Below are 19,607 nucleotides of genomic sequence, written 5' to 3'. Positions count from 1 at the left end.
CTTAATCCAGTCTATTGTTGTTGGACATTTGGGTTGGTTCCAAGTCTTTGCTATCGTGAAAATGGCCATACTGCCCAAAGTAATTTATAGATTCAATGCCATCCCCATCAAGCTACCAATGACTTTCTTCACAGAATTGGAAAAAACTACTTTAAAGTTCATATGGAACCAAAAAAGAGCCCGCATTGCCAAGTCAATCCTAAGCCAAAAGAACAAAGCTGGAGGCATCACGCTACCTGACTTCAAACTATACTACAAGGCTACAGTAACCAAAACAGCATGGTACTGGTACCACAACAGAGATATAGATCAATGGAACAGAACAGAGCCCTCAGAAATGATGCCGCATATCTACAACTATTTGATCTTTGACAAACCTGACAAAAACAAGAAATGGGGAAAAGATTCCCTATTTAATAAATGGTGCTGGGAAAACTGGCTAGCCATATGTAGAAAGCTGAAACTGGATCCCTTCCTTACACCTTATACAAAAATTAATTCAAGATGGATTAAAGACTTAAATGTTAGACCTAAAACCATTAAAATCCTACAAGAAAACCTAGGCAATACCATTCAGGACATAGGCGTGGGCAAGGACTTCATGTCTAAAACACCAAAAGCAATGGCAACAAAAGCCAAAATCGACAAATGGGATCTCATTAAACTAAAGAGCTTCTGCACAGCAAAAGAAACTACCATCAGAGTGAACAGGCAACCTACAGAATGGGAGAAAATTTTTGCAACCTACTCATCTGACAAAGGGCTAATATCCAGAATCTACAATGAACTCAAACAAATTTACAAGAAAAAAACAAACAACCCCATCAAAAAGTGGGCAAAGGACATGAACAGACACTTCTCAAAAGAAGACATTTATGCAGCCAGAAAACACATGAAGAAATGCTCATCATCACTGGCCATCAGAGAAATGCAAATCAAAACCACAGTGAGATACCATCTCACACCAGTTAGAATGGCCATCATTAAAAAATCAGGAAACAACAGGTGCTGGAGAGGATGTGGAGAAATAGGAACACTTTTACACTGTTGGTGGGACTGTAAACTAGTTCAACCATTGTGGAAGTCAGTGTGGCGATTCCTCAGGGATCTCGAACTAGAAATACCATTTGACCCAGCCATCCCATTACTGGGTATATACCCAAAGGAGTATAAATCATGCTGCTATAAAGACACATGCACACGTATGTTTATTGCAGAGTCGCAGTTTCTAAGGTACCAGAGTCATTAAGAAGGAAACAAGGATTTTCTGGTACAAAGATAATGGTATGTTATGGGTAGCTGTGGTCTTGTGTCATTTCTTTTGTCATCACTGAACCCCTAAAATACAAAAATGTAATCTAAACCCAAAAGTGAGCTTTTGGAGGAAGAAAAAATATTCACACTTAGGGAAAGAAAACTTTGAGGGAAATTATGGTTATTATTTTTCTGAGGCCAGTGACTCAGCAGAAATAGACAAGTCTTCTGATCCTCCAGGATATTAATTGTCAATGAAAGCAAAACCGAATATAGAAAAATCTAAATTGGCTGGGCTAGGTATCATACTGAATAATTAACTAATATCCACAAACCTCAAGTCATCCTCCCATCACCAAATCTTTACCAAAATTCCTATAAAGTATCCATTTGAAAACAGGTACTTCAATTTCTTTTTATTCTGATGTCTGGTATCACCAAAGTCCAAGGAGTTGAGAAATGAAAGATAAACAAAGGGACTAGTTACTGCATAAACTGAATGATTCAAAGCCCCCAAAATTCAAAGTTACCATATCAGGTTGTGTTATCTGTAGTAACAATATCTTGGCTGCAAGAAAAGTATTTAATTAGAATACCATGTGAAATTTTAATCTATAGAGTTGTAGATTTAAAATTTTTTTAAAGAGTTACAAGGCTGGGCACCGTGGCTAATGCCTGTAATCTAATATGTTGGGAGGCTGAAAGTCAATCACAATTCATTTTGCAAAATTACCAGCATGACCTTGCTTGAGGCCAGGAGTTCAAGACCAGCCTGGGCAACATTGTGTGATCCCCATGTCTACAAAAAATAAAAATAAAAAACTTAGCCAGGCATGGTGGCCTGTGCCTGTGGTCCTAGTTACTCGGGAGGCTGAGGCAGGAGGACTGCTTGAGCCCAGGAGTTTGAGGCTGCACTGAGCTATGATTGTGCCATTGCACACTCCAGCCTGGATAACAGAGTGAGATCCTATCCTCTCTCTGGAAAAAACAAACAAACAAACAAACAAAAAACAGAAACATCCGCAAGCTTGACAAATCATTTTGGTTCAACTCTAGTACTGCCTTAGACTATAATTAACTACTTAATCAGGCATACAATAAAATGTTTACGTTTTTTGGTGATTTTATTTAAATGATTAGAAGAAATTCATCAATGTCTATAATGAAAATAAATCGGGCAATTTACTTACAATCTTGTAACTGAAAATACATACAAATTCTGTGCAATCACACCAAGAGGGAAAATTCTGTAGGGGAAAAGGACAGTAATGACTGAGAAACCCCGAAGCCTCCTGTGTAATATTTTTAAAATAAAATGTTTTCATTCAAATATTTTTTTTAAAAAATAAGCCATCTAATTCTGAAGAAATCAGTTTCTAAATTACATTTTTCATTGATTCATCACAACTCATTTTGCAAAATCATCAGCATGGACCACGCCAATGAGGAGTTAAATGCCTACACTGTATCTTAACGGTATTGTAATATTCCAATCATTTCATGAAATTGATATAAATGTTCTGTCCAGGTCAAAGAAATTACTTTGTAACTGACCAAACCAGTGTGATTGTCTGCTTTAACCCCTAATTTCTTCTGGGGCTGCAGGAACAACAAAAACAAAAATCTATTTGTATTGACTGCTGAAGACAATACAATTTACAAAGCACTGTTGTCCCAATTTGGGTTTCTAATAAGTTACCTAGTGATTCTCCCAGTGATTCTCCCAGTAATTATTTCCTAGTGATTCTTACTTGGAAATAAGACTGCAGTGAGACTGCTAAAAAGAGCAAACAAAAGCACAACTACATATCTGTCTCCAGGCATTGAGTAGGTGATTAGTCATAGAGACTGTGGAACCAAAACCTATAGTTTTCCTCTACTTTTGAAAGAAAAGATACTGTGCATCGACATAGTTCATTCTTCTTGACTTTCCTTTTAATTCCAGTTTTCACTGAGTCAGCTCCATTTGGTGTGGCGGGTCCAGGGCCCTTTGTTGCCATAATGGGTTAGCTGATAGGAGAGAATGGGGCTTCTCAACACCCCCTTCAAGGGGCTGTGTCCCATAGGAGGGCATATGAAAGCTTTGCTCCATTACCTGGGGACAGGAGCCCTTATCACTGGATACTGGAATCCAGAAGCCTTGCTCTGTGCCCATTCCACATAACTGGGGCTCCGGCCTCCATGAAGTTGGTTGCACTGACCCTATACGAAAGACAAAAGAAATTTCAATATTCATATCATTCACAATAGATAGGCAAGAGAGACCCTAAATGGTAGTGGTTGAAGAACTGGCCTGAAAATAAGACAACCCATTTTCAAACTACTCTGGACACATTTTTTTCTTTTTTCTTTTTTTTTTGATAAACATCTCACTCTGTCATCCAGGCAGATTGTGCAGTGGCACAATCACAGCTCACCACAGCCTCTTCCTCCTAGGCTCAGGTGATCCTTCCACCTCAGCCTCCTGAGTAGCTAGGACTACCCAGCTAACTTTTGTATTTTTTGTAGAGACAGGGTTGCCATGTTGGCCAGGCTGGTTTTGAACTCCTGGGCTCAAGCGATTCGCCCACCTCAACCTCACAAAGTGCTAGAATTACAGGTATGAGACACCGCGCCCCACCCTGGGCCCAATTTTTAAAAAATTAAAATAGGCCAGTGCAGGGGCTCATGTTTGTAACTCCAGCACTTTGAGAGGCTGAGGTGGGAGGATGGCTTGCACCCAAGGGTTCAAGACCAGCCTGAGTAACATAGGGAGTCTCTATCTCTACAAAAAATAAAAAACTAGCTGGGCATGGTAGTGCACGCCTGTGGTCCCAGCTACTTAGGAGGCTGAGGTGGGAGGATTGCTTGAGCCTGGGGAGGCCAAGACAGCAATGAGCCATGACCAAGCCACTGCACTTTAGCCTGGGTGACAGAGTAAGACCTTGACTTAAAAGAATTTTTTAAAAATTAAAATAGTCTTGGTTGGTTCAGATGATTTAAAGAACTGTACTACCTGACACATTGCTCTTTAGCTTTTACCGTGTACTTCTGTCTCTCCATCTGGACCACAAATGACTTGAGAGTAGATAGAGCTCAAGTTTTTTGTTTTTTGTTTTTGAGATGGAGTCTCACTCTATCTTTGTTTTGAGATGGAGTCTCACTGGAGTACAGTGTTGAGATCTCAGCTCACTGCAACCTCCATCTCCCAGGCTCAAGGGATCCTCCTACTTCAGCCTCCCGAGTAGCTGGGACTACAGGTATGCACCACCATGCCAGGCTAATTTTTGTGCCTTTTGGTAGAGACAGCGTTCCACCACGTTGGCCAGGCTGGTCTCAAACTCCTGACCTCAAGTGATCTGCCCACCTTGGCCTCCCAAAGTGCTCGGATTACAGGTGTGAGCCACTGTGCCTGGTCTGAGTTCAGATTTTAGATGTATTTCTTTTCCTTTCCCCTGGCATAGTCAGCTGCCCCTAGCATGCACTCTGCACTTAACCTGTGTCAACTGATATCAGCTGAGCTCAGTGAAGACGGTTTTATGGAACTACACTAGCATTGTGTTGTAATGAGTTTTCCAGGAGCAGAGAAGAGACTGGCTCAGAGCCAAACTTGATCTTTTATTTCATTCCTCACTCGATCTCCCCCCACCCCAATCTCTATGTGCATTTTCACCCCAGGCATTTATGAGACAGCTGGACATGAGCGGGGATGTGATCACTCATGCTGGGAGGCAGTTATACGAGTGGCCCACAGAGAATGGGTCAAATTGTTTGCAGTACAGTGCGGGGGGAAAAAAAACAACAACAGCAAAAGAGACATTCTAATATATTCCTGAGTACTCAGCTAACTGTAATGAGTCCTTAGTTCTTTTCTAAGTTTAACCAAATTCCTGTAAAATCATTGTGCTATTAGCTTGCAAAATTATATTATATGTGCCTCTATAGTGGGCTACCATTATAAGAAAGAATTATGCACTTTTAGCTGCTCAAGGAAAAGTAGTAACTACAAATATTCCATTACTTTTTAATAGTGCTACCAATAACAATAAGCACTGAAGCAAATTTTTGAAAATGCTAAATTTTTTCATTATCAGGGAAAGTAATGATCCATATAAAAAACTACGTTATTTATTGTAGTTTTCATATTCAATTCTTAAGTGTACCTTAATATCCAGGCCTTCTTCAAATTAGGTAATAAAGTTGTACTGAATTCAGTATTTGGGGTTTCATGGCAACATAGGCATGAGAAGGGAATTTAGAGTGAGTTTTCCAAAACAAGAAGCCTATGTTCTTTCCAGAAAGAAATCTGAGGAGGAGGTTATGATAATAAGCACATTGAAGACAGAAAAATATAGAAAATTTAATTGGAGTTGATATTTCATTAGCTCCTTTCATTAGCAGAGGAACTGTTTTTGTTGGCCAAAAGTTTCTCTAAACCTTTCCAAAGGCTCACAACACAAAGGCCTGTGAAACAACGTCCTCTGGCCTGTGAAACAAAACTCAATCTGAGACCCAAAACCAAAAGGTTGATCATAATACAACTCTTAAGGGTATCTGAGTTCATTTCTATCTGAAGTAGACTGAGTTCCTGAGAACCTGGGTTGATTTTATGGTCTCTCCACAAGTGGCTTGGCTGGACTTCACAGACAGCCAGGCGTCTGGCTAAGGTCATGCCCCTGATAAGACCTGAATACTCTGAAATCCCCAGGACAATCCTCAGATCAACTTAAATTTACAGAAACACTTCCCAGTACATGGGTTGAGCATGGAACATGTTTTCTTGGAGCCATTTACAACTTAACTGGAACTACACCTCCAGCTACCAGTATAGATCCTGGACCCTAAGAATGACCTCAAAACACAATTCAAATCAAGGAGTCATCCATTGTGTTCTTGCTCAAAGTGCAAGAACACGGGCTGCCCTGTGACTAGAGTTTTGAGTGAACATGGTAACCTCATATAAGATAGAACTCCAGTGCAAATCAGGTCCATGGCATTTCAATACAGCCCAGCTACTCACATAGCTTATACAATTTAGTTATTTTGTTTGTGTGTGTGTGTGTGTGGTTAAATGAGACTTTTTATTGAAAAACAGTCAGGATCTAAGTAAAAATAACCATTCACAGGAGCCAGGGATAAAAACTGACCAACATCTGCTGCCTGGCCATCCTCACCAGCCACTGGTTGACTCCCATTCCTGAGGTCTTGGTGTTCCTTTACAACCACAAACTGCAGACAACAAAAAGGAGGGAGAGAGGATATTGTTAAAATTCACAAATTATCTCAACGTACATTGAATCAAAGTCTATGGCTTTATGACGTTCATCCTATGGAAAGTGAAAGTCAGAAGAAAGGCCCTGTGAAGTTAGTCTTTCTAGCTAAAGAGAGATTCAACATTCAGTGAGGAGCCTTGTGTTACTTTCTCTTAAAGCAACTAGGCACTACCAATATGTTAACTGAAGAATCTATTCTAATTATGGAATCTCAGCTTTTAGGTCACGGATCCCTGGAGGCCACTGACTTACTGTAAGCAATCCAAGAATCCATAAGTATTCTAAGAACTGCCCATAGGCCAGGCAAATAATATCTCATATATGTGTGTGCTACAACTTTTCATACACACACAGGTACATACACGCATTAATAACACTCATTTACACATGCTATCAAGTTCTGAGTAATTTGGGGCCATTAAAGGTAGTAATAACTGCTAGTGCAATGACAATTTTGCAAGCTGGTTGAACAGCCTAGGGACCTAGAATTTTAATAGGGAGGAACAGAAAACAACATTTCTCTTCAGTCAACAAAATGATTACTTTTGTCATTATCTGTATTATCAAAAATTGGGCACTTGCAATGCAGGCTGACCAGAGTTCACTGGCTCACATTCACTCTAGATAGATTAGATATTAAAACAGATCCATGCTACAAGGAAAGAAAAGAAGTGACCCCATACAACAGGACAAAGGACATCATTTGGTGAAGTCCTTCCTTGTCAATCAGTAACCAGTGCAAGGACTGCCCCAAGGTTTTGGCCGATCAGGCTTCATTGGTTCAGAAATGGGCGCTCCACAGAAAGGAGCATACAACTCAGAAACAACAGAAAGAGGAGTAGAAAACAATCTCTTTGCCCATATTTTCCTTTGAGAAAGGTGTAGAAAGGCATAATGACTGGGGTCAATTAGGGAGAAGACAGGGAAATGTTGGTAAGGGAAGGGTGAATCCACAGAACATGTATTTTCATTTTCTTATTTTTTATAATACAAATCATGCTTCATCTCCTCCTCATTGATGATCTCCTGCAGCAACACATTGCTAAATCAACACACGACCCACTGTTTAAAGACACATGCCCATTATTTCTGTCTCAAGTCAAAATCCAACCCTCTGCACTGCAAATTTTCTAACCTCGTGCCTCTCTGCCAGAAGAACATAGGTCCCGAAATTCTGGGCTGAGGTGCGGAAAGGAGCTGATGGAACTAGATTTGTTTCTGCTGTTTCTTCTCCTAGTTTGAGCATTCAGCTCTCTCCAAATCCCACTGATATCTACGGCAGCAGTTGCTGTCAACGGCAGTTATGACGGCTGTGGGGGACTGAGTTCGGCAGCCCCAGGCCTCCTAACATAGCTCTGAGCCAACAAGCTGCTCATGACAGCAGCAAATGCTTTCGATTTTTTAATAGACATACACAGATTGTGTTTCTCCTTCATTCCCATGATGATGAATTAATGAGATGAATTAAACCTGCTACTCAAAACCTGAATGAAATACCATGTAGACTGACAAGTGAAATCTGGGTAATTTAGAAGTTCACAAAGTCATGAGGCCTCAAAGAACCAACACATTCTAGAGCTTAGTCCTAGAATCACACACTTGTGGAATTGATAAAGACTGAAGGGATCTTAGAGATCATCTAATCCAAACCCCTTGTACTGAGCGGGGAGCAGAGGTCTGCATACGTTAAAGGAATTGCTGAAGATTAGATGGCCAACTGGTGGGAGAATAAGGCTAGAACTCACGTTGTTTCTCACTTTTTAGAGACAAGGTCTCACTCTGTCACTTAGGCTGGAGTGCAGTGGTGCTATCATAGCTCACTGCAACCTTGAACTCTTGGGTTCAAGTGACCCTCCTGCTTCAGCCTCTTGAGTACCTGGAACTGCAAGTACCACCACACCCAGCAAAGTTTTTTTTTTTAAATCTTTTTAAAGAAATATGATCTTGCTATGTTGTCCAGGCTGGTCCCAAGCTCCTGGCCTCAAGCAATCCTGCCTTGGCCTCCCAAAGTGTGGGGATTACAGGCATGAGCAAACTTGCCCAGCCTCTATTTTTTTTTCCCCCATATTTGAGTCCGGCCAAAAAATAAATAAATAAATAAGGAAACACTGAATGCCTGTTACAGGTAGGAAAAGATGACCACCTGGTAGTCAAAAGCACAGTCACAGGAAAGCTACTTTCTGAGAACTCACAGTGAGATGGGAGCTGGGGAGTAGGGGTAACAATGTGGGAAGGACCCCAAACATTGCCTTTGCTCCTCCATTACCTCTCTCTAATAGCTCTTCCCTAAGGATTCAATCCTCCATGGGCCTGCCATATATTCCAGTCTCTTCCACAATATATACCACAAATAATGCCAACAGCACACACTGAATCAGTCATTAACTCTGACAGGTTTCTAGAAATGGAAATTCCCTTAACTGATTCAAGAATGTGTAGCCTGTTTCAAGACTGCCCTCTTGTGTTCCAAGATCAATTACTGAAGTGGGTGATTAATGAAGCATCTTGAACTTCCCAAACCTCTGTGCTTTTTGGAAAATATCTAGGATTGTCAGATAAAATACAGAACCCAGTTAAATTTAACTTTGAATTTAAATTTGAACTTTCAGTATAAGTATGAATTTAACTAGGCATCCTATATTTGTATTTGTTAAATCTGGCAACTATTTTGCTACTGAAGTTTAGGGAGTTGAAATGTGTAATATTAAGAAAATTAGAGCTGAGTGCAGTGGCTCATGCCTGCAATTCCAGCACTTTGAGAGGCCCGGGCAGGTGGATTGCTTGAGCCCAAGAGTTTGAGACCAGCCTGGGCAACATGGTGAAACTCTGTCTGTACAAAAAACACAAAAATTAGCTGGGTGTGGCAGTGTGTGCCGGTAGTCCCAGCTATTTGGGAGGCTGAGCTGGGAGGATCATTTGAGCCCAGGAGTTCGAGGCTGCAGTGAGCAGTGAGTGGTTGGACTACTGCTCTCCAGCCTGGGCAATAGAGCAAGATCTTGTCAAAAAAAAAAAAAAAGAGAGAGAAAAAGAAAAGAAAGAAAAGAAATTAGAAGCATAATCTTGGGTTTTTAAGACATCTATCTGGAATGTATCAACTAAAAATATGGGAAGTCTTCACATAACACATACAAATCTAAGTTATAGAAAGAATCCACATGAAAGAAAAAAATTCCAAAAATTTATTGTGCCATTAAATTATGGCATTATTATAACTCATCTGATTCCTTTAGTTAACGACACAGTTCCCCCACCCTCCCACCCAGGACCTCCCTAGCTGATGTGGTCTTGGCTAACATTGACACCAGCTGGAAGCTATGACTGATTCCAGTCATTCTGAACTCAGTGAAAAAACAGAAAAAATGAACAGGGGTTAATATCAAGCCAATTCCTTGCTTCATCTGCTTTGGTCACATTACCCAAGGTTGAGGGCAAGAGGACATCCCATCCTCAGTGTCAGCAGGCCTGCGGCTCCTCACGTCTCTGCTCGACTCCTCATAAGGATTCTTTGGATTTTTCGATAGCAGCTTCTGAGTCCTGTGATAAAGCCAAAATTTGAGACAATCTCACAACAAAACAAAATACTCAGCCCACTCAGTGATGATCAGGGACAACTAACTGCTTTTGCTACTAAAATTTAAGTACTTGTGTGGGAGAGAAGAAATATGAAGATAACTAGGAACATAACTTTAGATGTTTAAGGCATTCTTTTCTGCAGAACTCAAAATACCTTCCAGATAGTGTTTCACTCTTTCCAAGGTTCTGTGAGGTAGAGGGTGTGTGAGGGGGTGTGTGTGTGTGTGTGTGTGTGTGTGCGCGTGCTTGTATGCCCATGCATGTCGGGGGGAATAGCCTTGCATTCATTCATTCACAGGTATCTACTGAGTACTAACTATACCCCAGGCACTATCCTAGTACTGATGATATAGCAATGAAAAAACAGCTTACTAATTTTGCAGGGAGGAGTGGGGCAGTCTGTGTAAAAAATATCTCAGCAACTGTGTGAGGCAGACTATGTTAGCTCCATTTACAAGTGAAGCCATGGGGGCTTGGAAATGGCAGTGACTCACCTAAGGCACACAGCTACCAAGGGTAGTGTAAGAAGTGGGTCATAATGACACAAAGCCTAGGCTGCTCTTACTGGCCCACTGCAATCTCTCACTCATAAAGAAATTACAGGCAAAAACAGAAGGAGTGGATGACCCAAGATAAGAAAATCTCACAGTGGCTAAGCCAGAAAATACACTAGGTATCTTGCTTCCAAATCCAGTTTTTTAGAGTACTGCCTTGTTTGACGTTCAACGCTAAGTCTATACAGGGCACGGTGCCATTCACTAGGGGTGGGGGTGGGGAGATTTAGCATGGAGATGGATCCCCATCCTCAAAGCAGTAGCCTCTAGAGCGGTTCATCTGTGAGACTCCACAATAGCACCATTGTCCTGGGGCAGATAGGCAGCTTAATTGCCTCCAGGAATGCAACCCTCTGTCAAAAGCCCTACCTGGGCATTCCGGGAAGAGTGATAAGCATAGGAGGGGCTGCTGTGAATCTGGCATCACAGACAGTACCAAGAGATGGTATGGGTTATTATGTGTTTTAATCAAAGGCTTCAACGAAAAAAATTGAAGCAAGTGGCTAAAATAAACAATTCCAAAGTTGCAAAGGTACAACGTTATAATTTGTACCAGTCAGAATGGCTATTAATAAAAAGTAAAAAAAAAAAAAAAGATGCTGGTGAAATTTTGGAGAAAAGGAAACACTTATACACTGTTGGAGAGAGAGTAAATTAGTTCAACCATTATGGAAAGTGGTATGGTGATTATTCAAAGAGTTAACTGCAGAACTACCATTTGACCCAGCAATTCCATTACTGGGTATATACCCAGAGGAATATAAATCATTCTACCATAAAGACACATGGATGTCAATGTTCATAGCAGCACTGTTCACAATAGCAAAGACATGGAATCAACCTAAATGCCCATCAATGACTGACTGGATAAAGAAAATATGGCACATACACACCATGGAATACTATGCAACCATAAAAAGGAATGAGATCATATCTTTTGTAGGAACATGGATGGAGCTGGAGGCTATTATCCTTAGCAAACTAACACAGGAACAGAAAACCAAATGTCACATCTTCTAACTTATAAGTGGGAGCTAAATGATGGGAACTCAGGAACACAAAAGAAGGGAACAACAGACACTGGGGGCTACCTGAGGGTAGAGGGTGGGAGGAGGAACAGGAGCAGAAAACATAACCATTGGGTACTGGGCTTAATACCTGGGTGATGAAATAATCTGTACAACAAACCCCAGTGACACAAGTTTACCTGTGTAACAAATCTTCACATATACCCCTGAACCTAAAATAAAAGTTAAAAAAAAAAAACCCACAAAAAAACAAAGTTATAGTTTGTGATGAAATACTTCCTGTTGATTTTCTTACAAAGGAGTCCTTCCAAGAAATCACATGTTGTAAACTAATAATATTTGAATACTTGAAAAATTTATTTAGTTTCACAAACATTAGTCTTTTTTGTTTTGTTTTGTTTTGTTTTGTTTTTGTTTTTGAGACAGAATCTCACTCTGTCACCCAGGCTGGAGAGCAGTGGTGCAATCACGGCTCACTGTAATCACTGCCTCCCTGGCTCAAGTGATCCTTCCACCTTAGTCTCCCAAGTAGGTGGTACTACAGCTGTGTGCCACCATGCCTGGGTAATTTTTTGTAATTTTAGTAGAGGCAGGGTTTTGCCATGGTGCCCAGGTTGGTTTGAACTCCTGGGCTCAAGCAATCTGCCTGCCTTGGCCTCCCAAAATGCTGGGATTATAGGCATGAGCCACCACACCCAGCCCACAAACAATTAATCCTTTGAGAGACACAGAAGACAAACAATATCAAACAAGCTAGACAAGACAGGCAAGGAATGGTATAAGGGAGGAAATAACTGATTTTAACCCTTTAAAGAAAAACATTTAGCATGTCTAACTTAAAAACTCAATGTTAGAGCTGTATTTGTTGGTACAGTTGAGTATGACATGGCAACATTTAGACTAGCAGTTTTAATTTGATCTTGTCAGAATTGATCTATAGTGCAAACGTAGTTATGCACATAGCTGAAACTTTGCAGAGAGGTAAGCAAGTACACTGATCAGAATTGTTAGGTAAATAACCACAGATTCACTCAGCAAGAATTGTGCAACTCTGGATGCATTTCAGTGAAGAGAAAAAGAAAGGGTTCTGACGAGCTTTCTTTTTGAAGGAATAGTCTTTTCACTTCTGATTTTAGGTGTATGAGAGTCTGAGGTTGAAGATACTCTTATATGTATGTAAAGTCTATATTCATCTTTCAGCTGAACTGGTCTTTGAATTCCAAGTTTAAAAAGTCAGCAATTTGCTGTTAGCTTTCAATCCAGATCTCTGAAAAATGCCAGTAGAACATAAGACATACTATGTCATAACACAACAAATAGGAAAACACAATAGGAAAAAACGCTTAATAATTATGGCACACATGAACTTAAGTTTCTAGTTTCCATTTTTTTTCCTGTCTTTTGGCAATGATCCAACGGCATGAACCATTGATCATTCAATATTCTTTCTACACATATCCAAGATATTGATTACACATCAGGCTAAAAAGTACAATGTTATCGATGGACTACTGAATTAAAATGTCAAGTTTGTGCCTAAGAATCTTGTCTCTCAAGAGGTGGTAGAAAAGGGCTTAGAGCATATGACTCTTTTGGGGGAAGGTTACAGTTCATAAAAAATCAAAATAATAACAGATAGCATTTATTAATTCCTATATGCCAGACCTACACTAAAGCCTTTACTTAGGTTAACCCAATTAATCTCCCAATAACCCTTGAGATAAGTACTATTCTTGTTCCTACTTTATAGCAAAGGAAATTAATGAATACAGAGGTTAGGACACATGTCTGGTGTTATTTAGACACTAACTTGGATTTGAACCTGTATAATCTGATTCCAGAGCCTGTGCTCTTAACCACTAAACTAGGCTATAGCAGGATCTCTGATAAGTACATCTTGGCTGATATGTTGAATTTTCCAGAACACAAGACAGTTGCCACTTGAGTGGTTGTGTAGTACCCATAAACGTAGTTAAATTTTTATCTACAGATGGTGGCAGATATTTTGTACATTCTCAGAGAATTGGGACCTATTAGTCAAGTGGGTCTTAGGTCCTCCAGCCATGAAATGATAAGATTGAACTAGATAATTCCATAAAGTCCCCTTCAGCCCTAAAGTTTTATGACTCCCTGATTTTGTACAGCACAAACTATAACCGTACATAAAATGCTTTTCAATATTGATGATAATAGAGGAAGCTGTCCTACTTTCTAAGAAAACAGAAAATGAGCAGTGTGATGCCTGTGCCTGCACCCTAATGTAGTGTTAGTTTTAAAGAATTAAATGTATAAATGTTATTGTTCTACAGTTTTTAATTGTTAACTTGAAATTATTAAAAGCACAAAATCTGAGGACCAGAAATTTCCTTCCAAATTAGGGAAGATACTGATTTTCTTTTATGACAGTTAATATTTTGTGGGAAATCAACTCAATGGAAGGCAGCCATGAAAAATTATAGTTATGCTGGCTATGGGGGGAGCATATAATATTAAACGAAGAGAGTGGGACACAAAACCATATTATGATTGATAAATAACACACATACTATGCAGGTGTATGGACAATGACTGGAATGGAACAAGGAAAAAGTAAAAGCACTGATGTTTCAGAGCAATGAAATCCTGAGCTAACAGTAAAAATTGTACTGTTATTTCACCTTTTTTTTTTTTTTTTGACATGGAGTCTCACTCTATCGCCCAGGCTGGAGTGCAGTGGCATGATCTTGGCTCACTGCAACCCCTGCCTCCCAGGTTCAAGTGATTCTCATGCCTCAGCCTCCCGAGTAGCTGAGATTACCAATGTGCATCACTACGCCTGTTACTTTTTGCCTTTTTAGTGGAGACGGGGTTTCACCATGTTGGCCAGGCTGGTCTCGAACTCCTGACCTCAAGTGATCTGCCCGCCTTGGCCTCCCAAAGTGCTGGGATTGCAGGCATGGGTCACTGCACCCAGCCTATTTCACGTTCTAAATGTAGTATGTAGATGTACTATCTCATACATCTCATCTCAAGGAGGCAGGCATTCCCCTGGGAGGTCTTAGAAAGAGGTTTCCAGTACCAAAGGAAAGACAGGGTCACCTGTAGTAGTGGGCCCCCCACAGGCTCAGGAGGAGCAGCACGACAAGCACCACCACGCAGACAGCCACCACGGTGACCTTCCGCTGCTGCCCATGGCCAGCGTGGCGCAGTTCCCACCACTTCAGGTCTTGGTACTGACATCGCTCCCCGATGTAGCCAACAACACAGCTGTGACAACACACAAACAGAGGTCATCAGAGATGCCTGGCCAAAAACACTGATAGTTTTGACACTCAATATTCAGCTATCTCTCAACCTCTGCATTTCTAGACTCAGCTCTTTGGAAGCATATAGAAAATCCATCAGGGGTCAGTTGAAAGTGCTATGATTTACAAGTTAATGCAGCATGGACTTCTCCCTTTTGTCTGTTTGCTCTGGGATTTATGGGGGATTATTTGCATACTGCCTCTATAAGGCATTACAGGACATTGATTAAAGATCAGTTTCTGTTAGGCTAAAATCCTGAGGAGCCACCTTTTAAAACCAACACAAAGCAACTCTGCCCTAAGAGCCAAGGGAGTTTTGGAAACAAATGTTTGGCCAGATTGCAATGAGTATAGGTGAAAGGAAAGGAGAATTTGAAGGCAGAGTTCCTCACTCGAAACCAGGCTATAAAAGAAGAATGTGTGCAGTTTCTGAACAGAACACATAACCTAGTCTGCAGGGAAAACTTTTTTCCTTTAAAAAAAAATCACTACTAGTGCAAGGGAAGACCCAGTAACAACATACATACAGGCATTTGCCTATTTTCTTCAATGGGGGAAAAAGCTCTATGGAGGAAAAACGGTCGTTCACCTACAAACACCCTGCTGTCCTATTAGTGAAACTGTCACTAGAGTGAACTGCTGAACTTTTTTGAAGTAAATGAAGCAATGCTGCCATCTACTGGGAATGTGCATTTCTAGAAACGATTAAGATCTCAGGTAAACATCTGTATTCTATTATCCTTTGCAAAAGCATCAACTTTGAAAAACATCCTATTAAACACTCTGTAATGCCCACTTATTAAAAATTCCTTCCTTTGGGCCCTGGATCAACTATTTATTCATCCATGTCCCCATTTTATTCCAAAAGGACTTAAAGGAATAAAAATACAGAGAACTGATACCAGTGCCCATAGTGAGAAGAGGCAGCTTGGAAAAAACACTGGACAAAGCTCCAGAAGATCTGGGCTCTAGGCCTGTCTCTAACCTTTAGCTGGTCAGAGGGACTGGGCAACTCACTCACAGAGGAAGGAGGGAAATGAATTAGTACTTGTTAACCATCTTGTGTGTTTGACATCCTGCTAGGCACTTTTACTCATTTTATTTTTGGTGGCATATTCCTGTATTACGGATAAGGAAACTGAGGCTCAAGGAGTTTGTACAAGGTCACACAGCTATGAGTGACAGGTTTGACTCCAATGGTTCTCTGATTTCAAAGCCTATGTTCTTTCCACTATACCATGCTGCTTCCAAAAAGAGTTTTATGCTCTATTCACCTCTGAAAAGCTATCTTCCGGAACTAACCATGCAAGAGATATCAGGATCTTAGTGCAGAAGCATAAAGGACCATCATTCTTGCAGGATTTCTTGGATGCTGTTTTAATTCTAGCTATTTTTGGTTACAGCCATTTACTATCAATGCCTAGCAGCACCACTTTTAAACTGTTGGATGTTAATGGGCCACACCTCTGATCCTTTCAGAAAGTCTGGGATCTTAAGGAATATGTTAGTCCCTTAGCCAAGAGTTCTGGAGATCCAAGTCAGCTGTAATAGTAGAGCCTCACTGAATCTTATAAGGCCCAGAATAGTCATTCAGCGTTTTCCAAGGTGGGAGGGGGACACAGGATACTAGTTCTTTGGTTATGAATTAGTTCTTCTGTTAAACTAAACAAAAGATTCTCTGGCCAAATAAGTTTGCCTTTCCCTAGTCAAATAATTTTGAGACATTTTAGACTCAATACAGATAAACAAGGCTTATTTTATTTTATTTTATTTTTTATGGACAGGGTCTCACTCTGTCGCCCAGGCTGGAGTGCAGTGGTGCCATCACAACTCATTGCAATCTCAGCTTCCTGGGCTCAAGCGATTCTCCCACCTCAGCCTCCCAAGTAGCTGGGAATACAGATGCGTGCCACCATACCTGGCTAACTTTGGGAGGCCCAGGCGGGCGGATCACGAGGTCAGGAGATCGAGACCATCCTGGCTAACACGGTGAAACCCCATCTCTATTACAAATACAAAAAATGGTGGCAGGTGCCTGTAGTCCCAGCTACTCGGGAGGGTGAGGCAGGAGAATGGTGTGAACCCGGGAGGCGGAGCTTGCAGTGAGCCAAGATTGCACCACTGCACTCCAGCCTGGGCAACAGAGCGAGACTCCATCACAAAAAAAAAGAAAAAAAAATTTGGTAGAGATGGAGTCTCACCATGTTACCCAGGCTGGTAAACAAGACTTTTTAAAGTGTTGTGGTATACTATGAATCAAGAACTGAGGGCTAGACAAAAGATTAGAAATTATAGTTTAGGAGTCACGCAGCTGGAGGCTACAAGATTCTGAACCTCCCTATACTGCTCCTAAGATCAATGCTTGAGATATTCTGTAGACCCCGCACTTGATGGATCAGCTGACACCACCCAGATCAATTAACTGGCTCATCTGAACTTGTGGCCCCCACCCAGGAACTGACTCAGCGCAAGAAGACAGCTTCAACTCTCTATGATTTCATCCCTGACCCATCAGCACTCCTGGCTCACTGGCTTCCCCTAACCCACCAAGCTGTCCTTAAAAACTCTGCTCCCCGAATGCTCAGGGAGACCAATTTGAGTAATAATAAGATGATGGTCTCCCGAAAAAAAAATTGAGGGTAGAGTATGATGCATCTCTCAACATGATCTGACCATACAGCCTGTTTTTAAAAAGCATTTCACAGGACTGATGTTGGGGGGTCTTGGTCTAAAGAAGACCTGTTCAGAAGGGTGTTTGGCTGAAAGACAGAATGAACAAGGACCTCCTCTGAGCCCAGAAGGTTTGGAGCCTCCTGAGCATCTCCAAACCAGGAAATCTTCAAGGAATACCTTGGGCATGGAGACTCCCAACTCTCACTTCCTCTGCATCACCCCGGGGACACCCTGTGGTTTCTTGTGGCTGAGGGGAACTTCCAGTGCCTCTAAGAAAGGAAGGAAGAGCTGGCTCTTCCAAAACCTGCTTACAGCATGAAGAACACTCTGTACAGAATGACACCTGCCTAGAAAGTGTTTCTAATAAAAGTTGGACTGGTAAAGCACTTCCTAGAGACTTGTTATTATGGAATTAATAAAAGATAAGGTGAGGTCATCAGGGCAGGAGGAGGCAAGGGTTGAATAGTTAATTAAACCACACTTTTATTAAATATACAATTTAAAAACAAGATTATGATCCAGATTACTGTGAACTCTGGTAATATTTTAAATATTGCTTTAGGTTCAACGTCCTTAAATTTGAGTCTTATCTCCAGTTTGTCATTTGTAGCAACTCATGTTTAAAACATTATCAGGGAAATATGATATTTTCATCAGGATTTAATGACAGAAAGAAAAGCAGTGTGCTAACCAGTTCATCAATCATTTAATAAATGGAGGCTATCAGATCCAAATGAAAACATTGTTCTAAATGCAATATGTAACCCTGTAGTACCCTTTATATTATTATAATGATTTTTATAATCTAAAGTATCATGGAGGAAAACAACCATGACCTAATACATTCGGACATTTGTTTTTGTAATTTCATTATTTGGGATGATCAGAAACAATGAACAGGCAAAACCAATTAGATTCTTAACATTAAAACTAGCAATAACCATTGCAAATACCCAATTTATCATAGGTTAGGAAAATTATAGCATGTAAATATGAATATGAAAACAGAATTCTATAAGGACTGAGTCATTTTTACTAGTATTCATGAGCAATTTTTCACTATTTTTGTCATGCGGACATGATTTCTAGTGGAAGGCCATACGCTTTGTCACAGAATATAGCTTACTCTTCCACGAATTTAGTTACTCTGTTCATTATTACTGATGAAATAAGAGAAGACTTTAAGGTTATAGTAGCTACTTGTGAGGATCAGACTATTTCATTACCCCTCCCTCAGGCACAGAGAAAATTATCAATGGATCAGGAGCCTGACCCTGGGAGACCTATTAGTTTTTTGGTATCTATCAGTTTCCTCCTATTGCCTTGAAAATATGAAATGAATTAAAAGTAAAATTTGAGGCAGAACTGGCTATTGTGGGTTTGGGTTTTGTTAAAGGGTCCACAGGAAAGGTTTTCGGAGTGAGCACAGTGGGAATGCCTCATAGTTTTAGGGCTTCCTCAAATCTCCTTTCCAGGTTGACACGTCACCCACTGTGAAACCCTCACGGGGGCAAAAAGGGAGCAAAAAGCAGCAGCTGCAGTATCAGCAATTGTTACTAAACAACAAAATGTAAAAGTCAACTGTTAGGAAGTGAAGAAAAAATATACATATGTTTAGTTTTGAAGAAAAATATTTTTGGACTCTGGCAAGAAGTCCGGTGTGAATATGTACCAAACTTTTGTAAATCCAGAAACAGATCACGGATGCTCACACATAATATAAAGCACATTTGATGGAAAAAAAAGTTTTAAGGAATTATCTCACAAACCTAAGTTTTTCAACCAGGATGAGACATTTAATCCCTAGACTATACTAGTAGTAACATCAAATTATTTCAGTAAAAGGGGAAATCACCAACTCCTTAGATTTGTACTTATCACCAGTAACTGGAAGGGGGCATCGTGATACACAAGGAGGATGCAATGAAGTGCACACACGTGGTTTATATGTGTATGTTTATATTTTTCCAAAAGAACACCTAATTGCAG

The 19,607-nt window shown here is 40.5% G+C and overlaps 1 protein-coding gene across 4 annotated transcripts in view; it reads right to left on the bottom strand.

The window, feature by feature from the left end:
* Positions 1 to 3,202: 3,202 nt before the first annotated feature.
* Positions 3,203 to 19,607, bottom strand: part of EGF (epidermal growth factor) — a 100,926-nt gene continuing 84,521 nt past the window's right edge. For 3 of the 4 annotated variants that reach the window (XM_032171701.1, XM_032171703.1, XM_032171705.1), the window contains 4 exons: positions 14,740 to 14,907; positions 9,923 to 10,040; positions 6,381 to 6,462; positions 3,203 to 3,456 (listed from right to left, as the gene is read on the bottom strand). In XM_032171701.1, coding sequence (XP_032027592.1) covers positions 3,203 to 3,456; positions 6,381 to 6,462; positions 9,923 to 10,040; positions 14,740 to 14,907 — 622 coding nt within the window. The remainder of the gene's footprint in view (positions 3,457 to 6,380; positions 6,463 to 9,922; positions 10,041 to 14,739; positions 14,908 to 19,607) is intronic. The other variant, XM_032171706.1, reaches the window with a different exon arrangement.

Source organism: Hylobates moloch, unplaced genomic scaffold (genome assembly GCF_009828535.3).
Source record: "Hylobates moloch isolate HMO894 unplaced genomic scaffold, HMol_V3 SCAFFOLD_3, whole genome shotgun sequence".
Taxonomy (NCBI): domain Eukaryota; kingdom Metazoa; phylum Chordata; class Mammalia; order Primates; family Hylobatidae; genus Hylobates; species Hylobates moloch.
The sequence above is the reverse complement of the archived record's forward strand: the minus strand, read 5'-3'. Positions and strand labels throughout refer to the sequence as shown.